Raw genomic sequence first — 17,300 nt, forward strand, 5'->3', positions numbered from 1 at the left:
GTAGTAAGAAAATTTTGGTAAAAGAGGATGGAAGAAAATATAAAAGCATGTATATGATTTTATTTTAATTTTAATTTTGGAGAAATATGTTTTAATGCATTGGTTCTCAACAGGGGGTCCGTGAACCCTTTCAGGGGGGCCGAGGGGCCCCAAACCTAAAACCCAGAGCCCAAGCCCCAGCACCTCCCATGGGGCTGAAGCCAGGAACCGCAGGGTTGAAGCCCTGCTCTCTGGCGCCCCATGTGGGGCAGACGCCAGGAGCAGCAGGGCTGAATTCTGGAGCCCCAAGCCCCGATGCTACCCACAGGGCAGATTTGGGGGGGACATGTTGGTTTTGCCCCCCCCCAAAAAGAAAAAAAAACTACAGTGCAAGAGCAGGGCAATCCCAGGGCAACTCCACACACACACACACACACCCCGCCACCTCCTTCTCTCCCCACCCCCTGGCCAGGTCGGAGGCAGGAAGCAGGAGCCAGGCAGTGCAGGACAGCTACTGCTCTGGCTAGTGTCAAGGAGCAGGCAGCTGCGGTGTTCCCTTGTCTCCTGCTGCTGCTGGTGCAGGGGGTTGAAGCTGCTCCTCATCTCCCAGCCCCCTTTGCTCATGCTGCTGGTAAGAGCCAACCGGGCGGGAGAACCCGGCTCTGTGGCTGGAAGAGCCCTCAGGGAACAGAGACCGCAGGGGAGTCCTCCAGACACACAGCCCCTGGCTACCTCCCTCTCTGCACCGAACTACCCCCTCCCTGCACCTTGAGATACCCCCTGCCCACACACAGTCCCTAGTTACCCCTCTCTCTCTGCACTGAACTACCTCTGCCTGCACACAGCCCCTAGTTACCCCTCCCTGCACCCTGAGCTACCCCCCTGCCCGCACACAGCCCTTAGCTACCCCTCTCCCTGCACCCACCTTTGAGTTATAATTTTTGGTTGTGCCCCACTCCACCCCCCACACACACACATCCAGGCAGGCGCGTGGTCTGCTGAGGTAAGTCAGGGGGTAGAGGTGGCGCTCCCTCCCTAGACCCTGCCATGTGGAACTGGCTCAACCCCTGCTGGCCCCTGCTCACCCAAAATAGAAATCAAAGTACATCTGTGCCCAAGGGCCCTCCCCCAACCCGGCCCAGTGCCCCAAGTCTTCCCTTCTCCCGCTGGGCCCTGGAGTTTTTAATAGCATATTGTGGGGGGCCTCAGAAAGAAAAAGGTCGAGAACCCCTTTTTTAATGCATTTATGGATAGCAGAATCACAATAGCACACAAAACGTTCTAGGGATCCAGTCTGACAGGATCTGGTACTGGTAGTAAATCTGTGAGCTTACGCAGTTATTGTCTTAAGGATGTGGTCTTGTTTTGTTTATTTACTTTTAGCAGCTTTCTAGAATTTTTATGAAAAAATATACCATGCAATTAAATAAACCCCACAGCCTTGAGGCAAAAGGTACAAAACCACCTAAGGAGGTAAAACAATTATATGGGACCCTATGTAATGAAGAAATCAGGGCCCTCTGCAGAGCCATGAGATTGGTGCCAAATGATATCCTGAAAAATGATATTGACTACTTGGGACATTCTTCTCTCACTGCCTAGCCAGGGTCCCTAGCCACAATCAGTGGGCATCCTGTCCAAACCAGCATGGGTAACCAAAAATGAATGGCTTAGCAAGGAGTCATAGAATTGCTGCAACAGCTTGATTTGCCATAAATACAAAAATAAGGATCTCTTAGGAAGTTTGAAACTTTTGGATAAATAGTAACTTGGAGGGTGGGTCAATCTGGCTGTATTCAAAGGGGCCACCCTGCAGGAGATCCTGGCTATCTATACAACCCCGAGGGACATACAGGTAATTCATAAAGCCAGGCTTTTTGAGAGACTGGATTTTGGGTTAAACAAGTATTGAACTGTAATATAATTCAGCATATTTGTGTATATTTGCTGAGTCTTCTTTCTTAGTTCTATCACCATGAAGCAATAGACTTGGAATAGACCACCCTGCTATGGTTGCCCAATATCTGTTGGAGGGTGGGAAGAAGAATGTGGCGGTCTTTTCTCCTTCCTCAAACCCCCAAAGAAGACCTTCCCTATGAATGCCACGCACCTGGGGATATGCAGGTTCAGAGGGCTACAACTGGGCAGAAAGTGAGAATGGCCATTGGAACAGTCCCTCCACATGGCATCATCCCTGAGCAAAGCCAAAGTGACACACCAGCAGGAACTAGTGCAGAGCTTTTGAACATTGTTTTCCCACAGATTCAGCTTCTCACTCTGTGGTGTCCTCTCTCCCCTCTTTGGGGGTTTGGGTGTAAGGGCTAGGCCATGAGAGGGAGACTTGGTAATGCAGCTCTATCTGGAGTTACTCTGCAGTGGAGAACCTAGTGGGTAAAGCTGAGGAGTTGGCCCTACATGCAGATGTCCCAGTCGCCTTTGTATGTGCTGAGTTCCATGGGATTTTCTTGCAGATCTTAGGAAGAATCACAGGGCTGCTTGGTTGCACACACCTCAGGTGTGCATTCTCAGGGCAGGCAAACAGGGCTACACAGAGGTTTTGGGGAAAAATCTGAAATTAAGGCCCCCACCTTTCCAACAAAATTACCATGGATTCAAGAGAGGGCCCCGAGGGTGATGGATGGGGCTGAAGAGTGAATCCGCCCCACACTCACCCAGCTGTGGTAACTTCAGTCCCATGGGGCTGGGCTCGGCACCCCCACTCTGTGCACTTTGACCTAGTCATGACAAAGGGATGGCCAGGCCAAACTTTAATGGTGCTGCCACCCCATGCACCAGGTCACAGCACCTTTCACTCAAATTCCATGGGCTTGGGGGCCCACTCAAAATGGGGGGCCTGGGGAAAACTGCCCTTTTGGTCCTCCCACCTCGGCTGGCCCTGCAGGCAAACCTCACAGCACGGCATGATGTTGTCTCTAGAACTCCACAAGAATGAACTTGGCAAATTTCACTATCATAGCCTCTTCAAAGGAGGGAGCAGATCCATCTACTTGTCTGCCCAGGGCTTTGTTGCCACTATAAAAATAACAAACTGATCATCAACAACTTAGCCCTCCTGTGGGCATTTCCACACAGAGGCATAGGCTAGCCCATAACATTAGCTATTAGCGTTGGAAAACACCACATGGCAAGTAACTGTGAAACAGCAGCTATTTCTGGTCTGTGGGAGAAGTAACTGCTAGACAGTGAAATGATTCTGTAAGGGCCCAATCCAAGTCCCATTCAGTCAACAGGTTCTTCTCATTGATTTTAACGACAGTTGGAGGAGGCCTTTAAGATGTGTCTCTACAGCTGCTGGGAGTGAGTCTTGCAGTCTGGGTCGACAGATTTGTGCTAGTGGAGCTCGTGCAAGCACGCTGAAATTAGCGCTGTGGGAGCTCGGGCTCTGAGGCTTAGATAGGGAGTTGGGCTTCAGGGCCTGAGCTCGAATGTCACAACAACATCTACACAGTTATTTTTTAGCGTGCTAGCCCAAGCCCTGTTAATGCAAGTCTGTTGACCTGGGCTGTGAGACTCACTCCCAGCAGCTGGGCAGACACACCTTTAGAGTTTAGGGAAATAGCACATGAAGTGACTCTCCCCCCCCACCCCCCAAGCTTAGCAGGATTCAGAAAGCAATCAAGTCATTCATATGGATAATAAGAATATACAGAATTATTGTAGTAAATATTTAAAACCACACACACACACACACACGTACGTGTTGGAACGGCTATAAACCCTCCTGCTTCGAGGCTTATGCCAGTCTTTAGCTTTTGAAGTAGGACGAAACTTCCTTGGGGTAGGTTATCCCATCACTGCTTACTGCAGGAATTCTGACACCTCCCTCCAAAATACCTGGTAAGGTCAACCGTCAGAGACAGGATACTAGACTAGATGTATCCCTGATCTGATCTAGTGTACTCCTATAAATAACTGGGCTTGGGCCTTTATACACACCCTCTCTGACCGATTCCGTAAGCAGGAAGGCATTAGGGTTGTGGAGGAGCCCCCCAGTTCCCACACAACACAGAGCAGCATGTGCAGTAGCACTGCTACCATGGGCAGCTTTCTTGTGCACAGGAAGTGACACACACAACCAACCTATTGCTGGTGATTCGGACAACGCAGTCCTTTTCATCTCAGTGCAGGATCTGATCCTAGGATGGCAATTCTATACTGACAGATTCACGTTCGGAACGAACAACCATTTTTAAATGCTTACTTATGCTTTTCGAGATCTGTTTGCTGCATTTTAAACCATTACATTAAGGAAATTATATTTTATCACCATAATTGCCAAGCCTTATTTACTTAATCTCGCCTCTTTTAATTATATGATAAAACATCCAAGTGCAGACATGTAGTTTAATGTCTGTCTTTCTTTATACTCTTTCCCTGGGTGACATCACCCAGTAATTTTCATCTAGCCAAGGCAGCACTAAGACTGAAAGTATGAAACCACTGATCACAATTTCAGTTCTATTGAGGCAAGAACATTTATATTAAAACTTACTGTTGCGACAAGGAGAATACTCAGCATATGCACTGAAGTTCTGAATTGCAACATAGCAGGTGCCAACTGGATCCTTTTCAGGAGCGGCTTTAAGGGTCCTCCAATGATATAAGGGAGCACAAGCCTATTAAAACAATAATTATGTAACAGATCTTTTATGTGCCATGCATGGGCTAAGTCATTAAAGTTCTTCATTAAACAAATTAACTACTTTTGGTCCTGTTAAGTTTCTATCATCTGGGTAGAAATTGTCATAGTAAGTGAATGAAAGAACCATGGGAACCTTCATAACCTGCAATGTTCTCTTCTTCCCTCTGCATCATTAACAATCCACTTATATCGAAGGACCAAAACCTGCCCTCTCACCCCTCTCCCTGGACACGTCAATAGTCTCAGATAGAGTTACCCACTTTTAAGCATGTGTTATTAAACCCCCTCTGTGCCTGGATCCACAGAAGATGAGTTTGTTACTGTCCCAGTTAGGGGACTTAGTCCTTTGTCCCATGGCTTTAGTTTGAGAGGTCCCTGGTTCAATCAATCCCTCGTGATTCTCACGACATTGGTTGTTACAGTATGGTTCTGCTGTACGGGGCAGTATGAGGAGGTCATACACATCTGGGTTCTGCAGAGCTGAGCTCTTTCTGTTGCAGCATGGAGGGTGTGGCTGCTGGTCTGCTATTACATGGATCCCTAGTTCAAACCCAAAATAGAGCCAGAGAGAGGACACGGCTATGGAATAGATGCTGGAGTAGCTCTACCTCTGCTTCTCCCCTGCCTTGGAGGTAGGATTCTGAGACCTCTTTCTCTTTCTGGCTTGGCACAACAGGCAAGATTTAACCCTGACTGAGTGGACTTTTGCCAATTGAGTTTTTGATACAAAACTATTTAATAAGATAGAATATATTCTATAATAAAAATTAGTATGTGATGGAACGGATAAACTGTCCATTTTTGTCTTGGGATTGATTTACAGTCAGATATTAATCTCTCTCTGGTAATGTATTGTTGTCATTTTTTACATCACTATAAGGCACCAGTCCTGCAATTAGCTCTGGGCGGGGGGATCCCTGTGCCCACACAGAGCTTACTGCAGGTGTGCACATTGCTTTGCAAATGTATAAGACATGGCTCTTCCCTGAGCAGCCTACAGTCTAAACAACATACTAGAGAAAAAATAGAGGACAATTAACATTAATTTTAGATGCATTTCAGAAAGTTTGACAAAATCATTTGCAACAGAAAATTTATAACAGTAACATTTTGGCCCAATTCTATTTTATTGTTGCTGCTGCTGCAGTAGAAAAAAAACACAAGCAAAAAAACCTCCCCTCTTCCCCAAGGAACCCTATCAAAGTTTAAACCTAGAGTTTTCTCACTTCCCAAAGTCAGCAATTCAAGGTTTTGTCTTAAAATTGTTGACTTTAGCTATTGTGACAGGGTGCTGGGCAAGAACTACTGACTCAGCTCTCTGCCATGCCAACCCCCATTATGGGAAGCAAATTGGAGCTGGCTAGAGAAAACCTGCACCTATATGGTGAATGGGAGACACCTGCCCGCCCAGTTAGCCTGGGGCTAGATAAAGACTGCAGGGAAGGAAGCCAGGGAAAGGAGAGGAAGCAGAGTGATAGCCCTTCCCTCCTGGAAGCAGACACTAGAAGCAAGCTGTGTATGGGGAAAAGGTGGTGGGAGTAGAACCTGTGAATAAAAACCACCAGTGGTTACTGAACCCCAGGGTCTCCAAGTGACTTTATCAGCACAGCAGGGGCAGGAACCAAGAGGGCACTGCCACGAACTGCTACAACTAAATTGCAGAAAGTTTGGCAAAACTGTTGATGAGAAAACATACTAGAACCAAAACAAAGCCGGTCTGTAACTGACATTGTGGGGTTTTTTTATGGCACAGCAATCAATGGTGGGATTTCCTCACATCTGATTAAAACTAAGGCATTCTAAGTTTCAGTGAATAGTTGTATAGGAAGATGTTATATTTCAGCTTGCTGTTATTATTAGAATACATGATAAGTATTCCCCTATTTAAATCAATATAACACTTTATGACAAATTTTAGTTAAAGCCAAATAATATGTTAGGATTTCCTTTTTAACAATAATTTTATATATGTTATCAATTTTTAAATAAAAGTACATCTACCAGATGCAGGTACCAAATCTGCAATTTGACAGCTATGATAACTCAGATGCAAAACCGCAGGGAATTAACTGTACATGTTAGTTCTGTAACACAAGAGAGCGATGTTTTATTCATCACCTGTTTTATGTCAAAATTCTTTCTGGGGTTGACCACAAGATCAACTATTTAAAGAAAGGCATTTCCTTCAGATACTTATTCCCATTAATTAATAACTAAAACAGCTTTAAACAAATCCCAAGACAAAAGTTGTTGTTTCATAATTGTAAGGAAAATAAATTATGGCCAAACTAAAGTTTCATATCACAAAGTGTTTAGTATCCTTTTCACTGTGAATCCTAGTGCAAAAACTGTAAATGTAAAATGCCTGTATATAGCATACATCAACTCTATGCTATGCAATAAAACTATTCAGTATAAGAAAGATATCAAATATATCAGTATAAATATGCAGTAGGGGCTTTCCATCAGTGCCTACAAAATATTCTATAAAATCAGAACACGTACACTAAATGTTTTTAAAAGCAAAACTCTTATTTAGTCATTACCATGACTACAACATAACAATACAATATAATATGATTACCCTATAAAACAAAATTAAATATTGATACAAATAGTAACATTTTCAGCAGGATATCAATTGATCTTCACTGGAATTCTTGGCTTCCTTTAGGTAATTCTCTAGCTAACTTTCCTCATAAAGCTTTACAACACGTTATAGTTTTTTAAACATATGGCTATCAGTTCCTTTATATCTTAAAAATAGTTCCACTATTTTATGCTTTGAATAATAAATTAGATTACTCATTCGCTTGCATGATGAGTAAAATGCCTTTCTTCATTTCTAACACTGCATTAAGATGGTCTTCAAGTATTCAGTTCAGTCTGATTTTTATATATTGCTTTTATTGTCTGATCTCTCTCTCTATATATAATCTGTTTTTGTATATACATATATTCTAAAACTTGTTAGCTGTGTACACACACACATACATTTAAGATATACAGTTCAGAAAAGGAAAACATCTGAAAATGAATATCAATTCATGAAACTTACCACAACTTTTCCTTTATGAGCTTTGACTGTTGCCCCAAACCACTGATTTGACTTAAACTCAATAGGTTCCCTGGTGCCGTTGACTTTGATTTTTCTGTTGTCTGACAAAGAAAGAAACAGGCTGCTGATATCTAATTTAAAAAATGTTACTTCATTGGCTTCAACTAGATGATAATAGAGCAATGGACATATGAATTATATCACATCTATCATCCTCAGACAAGTTTCATTAATGTGGTAAAGGCATTTTAATATTGTTCAAGCACGTGTCATTGGTCAATGAAAAATGCCTCTCAAATTCACATAAAATTAAATATTTGAAATGACTGTAATGGCAATGAAAAACTTAGGAAACTAAGGAAAAGACTAGCCCTCTATCCACACTGAAAATGTTGTTTAGCTGGGGATTTCTAATAAAGAATGAACAAGAATCTCTACAAAATGAGCAAAAATTTAATAAAACTGTTCTCAAAAGTTACATAGCTTTATACTGTGACAAAATATGTATTATAGTCATCGTTGGCCAGGCAAATGCAATTTCTCAGCATGCATTATTTAAGGACCAGCATTCAGTATAGCAAAGGACTTAGTTCTTAACTGAATTACATGTGTACATACTGCCACAAGAGACAGTTCTTTAACATTGCTTTATATACACTTTGCAGATGTCAGCATAAGAGGAGCCATCTGGGTAAAGACTCAGCCCAATTATAATGCATTTCAGGTTTAATGAAAAGCAGACATCCCTTCCTTTCACCCTCAGTACTCTGAAGTAAACTGATTTCCCACATGGTCTTAAGGTATGCTCCTCCCTCACAAGTCACTCTTAATGAACTTCTCAATTTATATATAAGCAGCTTATTACACATATCCCCTCGTATCTGTCTTCTCTTACTTTTGTTTCTGGTTCTTATCAAAGAGTATTTCACAAGAATCAACTCTTTTTTATGCATTTTAAGTGAAAATAAAAACACACACACTGTCAAACCTGGAATGTAGAGAGGGTTTTAACATCATATTATTTGAATTTAGGTAAATGAAAAACAAAAACATACCAGTAAAAATTAAAGAAAGAGTCAACATTTTCCTGCAGTTACAGACAGTGGTAGATGAAATACCTATGTTTTTTCCTATTCTAAGCACAGGGTATAGCATTGGAGACTGCTGTGCGATAACTGCTGATAAATGTTACTGATACAACCTGAATTAGGGGTGAAAGGACCATTATATTAGGGAATAGGAGGACTCAGCATCTGTATTTTTGTTAATTTAGGACTGTGTATGAAGTTGCAGGATCAGAAAAGCTGACTCGAATGTATGAAAGTTTTGAGAAAGTTCATTTCATTTATATGAACCTGTGAAATTTGTAAATTTCTGTGCCTCACCTATACAGATTCTCTAGTACGGCAATTAGCATTTACAGAACTGGCAAAAGAGGCAAAAACTTTATCGCATGCATACTGATTTTCAGAAATCAGCAAGAATATATATAAAAATATACTGAATTTTTTTTTTTTTAGCTGGAAACTATTAAAGGGCCAAAACTTAGGAGTGTGACAGAAGATGACTTTTGCGAGGCACTGCATTGGGGGAGCTGCAAAATTCCACCCACCCTTTGGTGCCACTCTTTTGATTCCCTCTCCCAAAGGGGCCAGACGTGCAGACGCTTTCAAGCTCTCAAAGCTTCTTTTTTTATTAAACCAACATATTTGAACATGGGCTATGTTCAAGTATGCGGTCTTGATTGAAAACAAAGCTTTTAAAGCTTGAAAATCTGCCATGGGTTTTGACTTACAGCTGCCAACCTTAGACTGTCTCTGAAGAGTGAATTCTCACAATCACTTTTCTAGCTTGAAAAGAGTATTTTTATTTGAAACAAACGTATTTGTATACAGGCAGATTGTACTCAAATGTGAACAGACGTTATGCTTTACAAACACCACCTCTTGTTCAAGAATCACCCCTCTGAGAATGAATCCAAGATGGAGGCTGGGATTTCAGAGCTCCTGCAGAACCCTGTACAACTCTACACTTTGTCCCATGGACCCTTGAAACTTTTAAAGCCATGATGCTGTATAGGATAAAGGGCCTAAACTACAGTGAGATAACCTGATGTCTCACTATATTTTCTCAAACCGCACATGATTATTTCAGGGGTAACTCACTAAAGTGTGTGAGTCTAGCGTCAGTCAGGCTATGGCCTTGTTTTCTCTTTCTCCACACAGGTCAGCAAAGCTGGCACCTGTCGCAGGGTCTTCCTGAAGCACAATATGGCTGTGCTTTCTCAGACACTGTGCCTGTCTGAAGCGCAATGCCTTCAGCAGCCCCTGCTAGGGGAGCATATCTCACCGCCACCTTTGGATATGCCTTTTATGTACCATTGAGCTCTTCACATATAACACTTCCTGACGCCAAACCAGTATTGAGATCACGATAAAACAGCAACCATTTCTCGCAGCTTTCCCCATATAACTCTACCGAAATAAAAGACAACATAAAAATGGTCTTGTCGCCTTGCTGGTCCCAGGATAGTAAGACTTGAACAGAGCTCTGTGTAAGCGTGAAAGCTCGTCTCTCTCACTAACAGAAATTAGTCTAATAAATCTAATAAAATTACCTCATCCACCTTGACTCACATAAAAATGGACACATCTGTAAATTTACCCAGACTGTGTTATTCCATTTGTACTGTACACTGCGTGTTTCATTAGAGAACAGGTTTCTGTGGGAGTACAACATGGTACAGCTGCTATTTCACTGTATCATAGATACTTATATGGCCCCCATTACAGTAGTGTGCAAGCTTCTCTCAACCTTTAGTGTATTTATCCTCACAACACCCCATGAGGATAGGAAGTGCTATTATCCCTATACATAGGGGCAACCGAGGCACAGAGAGGCTGTGCCTCTGGTCACTCAGAATGTGTGTGGTGATGCGGGGAATTGGACCAGCGTCTCCCAAGTCCTAGATTAGTGCCCTAATCACTCAACCATCCTGTTTTGCTAATAACTGCAGTCCATGCTCAGCTGTGCTGAACCTCCTTCCATTTGGTCCTTACCCCATACCAAATTTTGATTGACTTAACTGGTAATTTTGTCTGACTCAGAAGAGCAGCTCTTTAAAATGCCAAAGCAGCAGGTCGTTTCTCAGAGAACTGGGCTCCAGACGGCAGTTCCCGCAATGAAACCCGTGTGGCTCTACCACTCTGTGGACACCAGCTCCATACGGGTTTTTATGGAATGCTGTTGACAGAGTCTTGGATGCAGGGCAGGAGGTGGCCCTGGAAGGAGTGATGCTAAGGCCAATGGATCTGTGCCTACTACATGGATCCAGCAGCCATTTTTCATATGGAGGATGGAAATAGCAACAGCCTAGGGAGCCATTGTGGCTCTACTGCTATTCCATTGGTTGGGAAGAGAGGACTCTTTGCCCATGCCCTCAACTCCCAGCCTCATTACTGAGGATGTGAGTTGGACAATACAGATCTCATGGACCAAATCTAAGATCCTTGTTCAGACCTTACTCAGGGAAATTCCCATTGACTTCAGTGGGGGTTTTGCCTGAGCAATGACCTCAGGATTAGGCTCATGAAAAAATGAAAATGAGCATGAATAATGTTTCCTGAAATGGGATTGAGATTACCTAACATTGCAGAAATCAAGAGTTTATACAGAAAGTTTCCTTGTGTTTCCATCAGGTCAAGCAAATATCACATGCTTTTTCAATCTATTTAGCAAACCATGCCACGTGGCACCTGTTGGTAGTATGATCTAGCACAGCATTTATCCATGGTGTGGACCAAATGCTCATGACAGCAGCTTCAGTGAAACTTCCACTGAAATCATGTCATTGGCGTTATTCCAATGGGGGTTGCAGTGGTGTCACGGAGAGGAGAATTTAGCCATGTATGGCCACATGTCCTAGAGGATAATTTCAAAGATTCCATAATTCAGCTTCCCACATCAGCATATAGGCAGTGGCAGCAATGCACAGAATGGGTCAAGCGTGTGCTAAACACAACTCTTGTGGGAGTGTTTTTGTGTTTTAAGTCCACACAGCAGTAACACAATTAAGAAAAATGTTAATCCCCATAGTCAAATATAAATCTATGTTAAAACAACATTGTAGGCTACAACTGTACACTTGAAAACTGAGCAGGTATCAGGTACACCTGTAAATCCAATATTTGCATATGTTAGATCAAATTTAGCTTTTCATAAGTGGGTGCAATTCCCATTTGGCTCACCAAGTGAGTAACTATACCTATGAGCAGTTAAGCATGCAGCTACCTGACTTGCATCTGCAAAAGCTTCTGTGCATGGATAAATGCAGGATTTGCATTCTGAATGGGTGCATATGCAAGTATTTGCTGGTGCAGTACTGATTTGCATATTTAGTTATTTTATTTAGATTTTTAAAAAAAACTCAAAACCACCTTTCCAAAAGACCCATATTTATGCAAAATTTGAAACAATTTAAACAAAAGCAAGCACAGCAATTTTCTCAAACTGAAGAAAGGAGAAAACAGATCCCACTCAAACAATTGATCCCAGCTATACAATACACCCACTATACATCCACCCCAAACCTCTCCTCCCTCCTCAAAAACCTGCGGGGGAAAGAATAACTTTATGGGGTCTGTGTGGTAACAATACTTTGCTTTTCTCATGCACTTTCAACAGCCTCACCTGCATTCTGCCCACTAATCCACCTACACTACTTCTGATATTCGAAACCCCTATGCAGCTGTCAAACTACTGATGCTGCCTTTTTTTTAAAAAAAAAAAATCAAGCTGTCAGAAAAATGCTTCCTTCTTACTCTTCTAAATGGGGTGCTTCTCCCCACGAGTTACTGAGGTCCAGGATAGACAATATTCAGACCCATATCTTGTAACTCCTTGGAACTAGAGGAGAGAGCTCTGTATCATCAAAAAGCCAGGAATTCCCATTTCCAATTACATAAAATTTATTTACATGGGTATCAAGTTTTGAACTTTCTTACTGTTGAGGCACTGCCTCAGCATTTTAAAAAGCTGTTTTCTTTTCTCTAAAACATTGGGGAAACCCTTCAGGGATAGGTGTGATAAATGAAGGGGGGTTAGCTCCCTTTTATGGACACCCAGCCAACCAGTTAGCTGTAAAATCCCTCTTGGTAGCTGTTCTCTGCTTGCTTTACCTGTAAAGGGTTAACAAAGTTCCCCAGGTAAAGGAAGAGAAGTGGGCACCTGACCAAAAGAGCCAATGGGAGGCTAGAACTTTTTAAAATGGGAAAAAAACTTCCCCTTTGGCTATTGTTCTCGGGAGAAGGAGACATGAAGCAGCAAGGCTATAAGCAGGAATGCTGTGTAAGGCTTGAACCAGGTATGAAAATTCATCTTCCATACCTAGAAGAAATTATTGGACAGGAAAATGTTTAAATAGACATTATCAGGTTTATTTCTTTATTTTGGCTTGTGTATCTCCCCTGTGCTAACCCCAGATGCTTTTGTTTTGCTTCTAATCTTTAAGATAAACCTCAAGAGAGCTATCTTGATGCTTAATTTTTGTAATTGTTTCTTTTAAGAACTAGCAAAAAGCCTAAGTTGCAAATGTATTTCCTTTCTTTGTGTTTTTAACAAATTTTACCTTTTTTAAGAACAGGATTGGATTTTTGTGTCCCGAAGAGGTTTGTGTATATTGTTTAATTAGCTGGTGGCACAGCCAATTTCCTTTGTTTTCTTTCTCAGCTCTTCGGTGGGGGGGAGGAAGAGGTGAAAGGTCTTGAGGATAACCCACAGGGAGGAATTCCCAAGTGCTCCTTCCTGGGTTCAAAGGGGTTTTTTTTTTGCATTTGGGTGGTGGCAGCATTTACCAAGCTAAGGTCAGAGAAAAGCTGTAACCTTGGGAGTGTAATACAAGCCTGGAGTGGCAAGTATTAATTTTTAAAATCCTTGCGGGCCTCCACCTTCTGCACTCGAAGTGCCAGAGTGGGGATTCAATGCTGACACTAGGTTTGCTGGGATCCCAAAGAATGAGTGTGAACTGTTACTGCTGAACACCTGGAAACCTCTTCTGTCTGCTCTTAGGTGAGACTTTGTGGACTAAGCAACAGCACCTATAGCTAATACTCCAGTGGCCACACTGTAGATCCATTTCCCATTCTTCATTTTAATTCTGATCCAGTAACCTCCAATCTGTAGACAAGATCATTCCCACCTGATGCCCTGGATTTCCTTTCTACTCCCCTAGATTATGCTAGTCACCACTCTAGCTCTCTGCAGATGCAGGAGGAGGACACTTCAGTGCTTAGCCTCGCATTTGGGGCATGCCTACAATACAAACTTTTGCCAATGCAGGTTACAGCAGCATAAAGCCTCTGTAGTTAGTATAATGCTTGTGCGCATGCATCCTTACACTGGCACTGTGCGTACTCACCAGGAATGCTTGTTTCTATGTACAATGCAGTGCATTATGGGTAGGTAACTCTCCACCATCCAGCACACTGTCTTTTGGGAAGTTCTGGCAATGCATGGTGGGGCAGAAATGAATCTTGCAGAGGTGACTGGGACTGTAGGGTCAAGTTCCCATCATGCAACTTTCTCCAACTCATAATACTATCTCTATCCCATAATTTCTGTGCCTGTTTTGAAAATCCCATAACCGGCATGGGACTTTTTGCTGTTCACCATCTTTAACAGAAGCCTGGAGTCTCCACAGCTCTGTACCATTGCTGTGAGCATTGCAGGCACAGGACACATGATCCTCTGGTATTTGCAGAGCCAAAAGAAGAGGAGTGGGGGACATGATGATTTCCAGGCAGTCAGATTGCTGTGGGACATAGCAAGAACCAGTTAAAGATGGAGCAGCTTCAGGCAGTGCAGCATTGCTTCTGGGACCGAGAAATGAGCACTGATTGGTGGCATCATATCATAATGCAGAATTGAGATGACAAGCAGCAGCTGCAGAACTGTCAGATGCACAAGGCCATATTCCTGGATCTGTGTGCCAAGCTTGTTCCTGCCCTCCAGGGCAGGGACACCAGAATGAGAGCTTCACTGACAATGGAGAAGCAAGTGCTGATCATACTGTGGAAATATACGACGTCAGATTACTATCAGTCAATGGAAAATCACTTTGCACTTGGAAAATCCATTGTAGGGGCATGGGGCACTGTCATGCAAGTGTGCAGGGCAATGAATTGTCTCCTCTCATGCACTGGCAATATGCAGGACATAATGGATGGATCTGCAGCAATGGGGATCCCAAACTGCAGTCAAGTAACAGACAGCACTAGATCACCATGACACAGAGTATATCAACAGAAAGGGCTATTTTTCTATGGTTATGCAAGTGCTGGGTGGGTCACAGGGGATGCTTCCCTGACATCAATGTTCAGGGAAGGTGCATGACTCTCATATCTTTAAAAACATGGGACTGTTTAATAGGTGCTACAAACAGTGACTTTCTTTCCCAACTGGCAGCTCACCAGTGGTGATGTTGAAATGCCAGTAGTGATCCTGGGGGACCCAGCCTACCCCTTACTCCCCTGGCTCATGAAGCCATACTCCAGCCACCTCGACAGCCCCAAGAAAAGATTGAACTTTTGGTTCAGCAGGTGCAGAATGATAGTTGAATGTGCTTTTGGTAGATTGAAGGGTTGCTGGCATCGTGTATTCACAAAATTGGATCTCAGTGAGAAAAACTCACCCAAGGGTTCTAGCTGCCTGCTCTGGCCTGCATAATATTTGTGAAGCAAAGGGAGAAAAGTTGCGACTGGGATGGAGGGGGAACCCTCCACTTGAGTGTCTGCTGAGTTTGAGCAGCCAGGCACAAGGGCTATCAGAATAGCTCAATGTGGAGCTAGACATCTCAGAGAGGCTTTGAAAGAAGAGTAATGTATTGTGGTGTACTGTGCTCTGCCTGGCCCTGCAGTTTAGGGGCCTGTTAGGAACTGTGTGGTGCTTGGTGCAGATCTATGAATATAAAAGTGACAAAGCACCTATTAATCTGGTGGTGTTTGCTGCACATTTATGATTATAACACTGTGTTTGTCACTGATCCTATGTGTTGGGTCACTCTGTACAGTAACAAGTAGGTGGGCGCTTTCAGAACTGCTAGGCACTTCGCAGCATATGTTGGGAACTAATAAAGATGAATTATTTTCCAAACAATAGAGTTCTGCTGAGTAATGAAAAACACTTCAAAAAATTTCTGTGCAAGTTAAAAGCATACATTAAAATCTTAACAAATTTATAGAACAGAGCTTAAAGAAGGGGAAGGAACATTCATTTCCTTTTTAGTTACACATTCATCAACAGTGGTTCTCACAAGTCAGCGTACATGAAGCTGAGGTTGTCCTTAATGTGTGTCTCCCTCCCGCCCCCCGGGGTGCAGTGGTAGGGATAAGGATGCAGCTTCTGATGCCACAGGCACTGTTAAGGGGGTTTGTAGGGAGGTGCTATACTGGAGTTCTCCATGGACTGCAAAAGGAGGTGAGCCCACAATTGTTGATCCTGTAGGTCCACAAGAGTCTGCAGCATCTGTGTGTGCTGCTGGACAAGCCCCATTATGTACTGTTGCATCTCCCTCTCTGACTCCTGGGCCTTTCTCCTACCCACTATTTCCTTCTCCATACACTGCAGTATTCAGCTCCAGACCCTCTGTTCACAGTCTGATACAAGATCTTGCTGAACATGTCATCCCAAGTCCCCTTCCTTATCTGGCTCAGGCATTCTGCAGGTGTGGAGGGAGAACCCCTCAAGGTCACAGGTGCTAATGGCATCCTGAAGCCACCCAGGCCCAGATGCTACTAGCCTGTGTACTGCAGTGATACCTGCTGAAGTTATCAGTGAGTGGTGTGGGAAAGTGTACCACCTTGGAGGAGGAAATGTGTCTGCCATCCCTAGAAACCTTTGGGAAAGAATTGCAGAGTATCCGCATGAAAATTCCAATGAGAAGTTGGGGAAGGCGTCACTGTAATGGGAAATAAATTTTACACACTTACCCGAAGTTCCTTCCTCTGCATCAGGCTCACCCATGCTCGACTGCTGGGACTGACTGGGCTGTGGTGGCGTCTCAAACAGGTCCTGGCTCATGGCATAGCTGGACCCCTTGGGCCACATGTCCCTCTTACTTCTCCTCCTCCTCCTCACTGTCATGCCAGGGGCCTGTGGTTCAGGGTACCCATGGGGATGATGGGGTATCCACCAAATATGGCATGACAATCTTTATAAAAGCAACAGGTCTGTACCTTGGCACTGGAAATGACTGTTGAATTCCCTGGGCTTCTGGTATGTCTTCCACAGTTCCTTTGCTTTCATGCGGCACTACTACTAATGCCTGTTATAACCTTTTTCTTGCATCTGCCATGCAATCGGATCATAGATGTCCACGTTTCTATGACTGGTCCATAGCTGTAGTTGCACAATCTCTTCTTCCCACAGGCCCAGGAGATCCAGTATCTCCTGTCCACACCAAGCCAAAGTGCATCTGAAGTGTGTAGCCAGCATGGTCAGCTGGCAACGGCACACAACAATGCGAGCTGCAAGGTGGACTCTCCAATCAGGAAAAGGGGTTCAAAAATTCACAGGGTTTTAAAGGGATGGGGCCAGGCTTCCAGT

General features: G+C 43.4%; 1 protein-coding gene across 1 annotated transcript in view; it reads right to left on the reverse strand.

Annotated features, from left to right (window-relative positions):
• ITGA8 (integrin subunit alpha 8) overlaps nt 1–17,300 on the reverse strand; it is a 173,703-nt gene that overhangs the window by 146,971 nt on the left and 9,432 nt on the right. Inside the window, exons 3-4 of the mRNA XM_084620269.1 lie at nt 7,701–7,801; nt 4,493–4,616 (exon numbers count right to left, since the gene is read on the reverse strand). Of these exons, the coding sequence (XP_084476395.1) occupies nt 4,493–4,616; nt 7,701–7,801 (225 nt within the window). The remainder of the gene's footprint in view (nt 1–4,492; nt 4,617–7,700; nt 7,802–17,300) is intronic.

Source organism: Lepidochelys olivacea, assembly GCF_965140295.1.
Source record: "Lepidochelys olivacea isolate rLepOli2 genome assembly, chromosome: 2".
NCBI classification, from domain to species: Eukaryota; Metazoa; Chordata; order Testudines; family Cheloniidae; genus Lepidochelys; species Lepidochelys olivacea.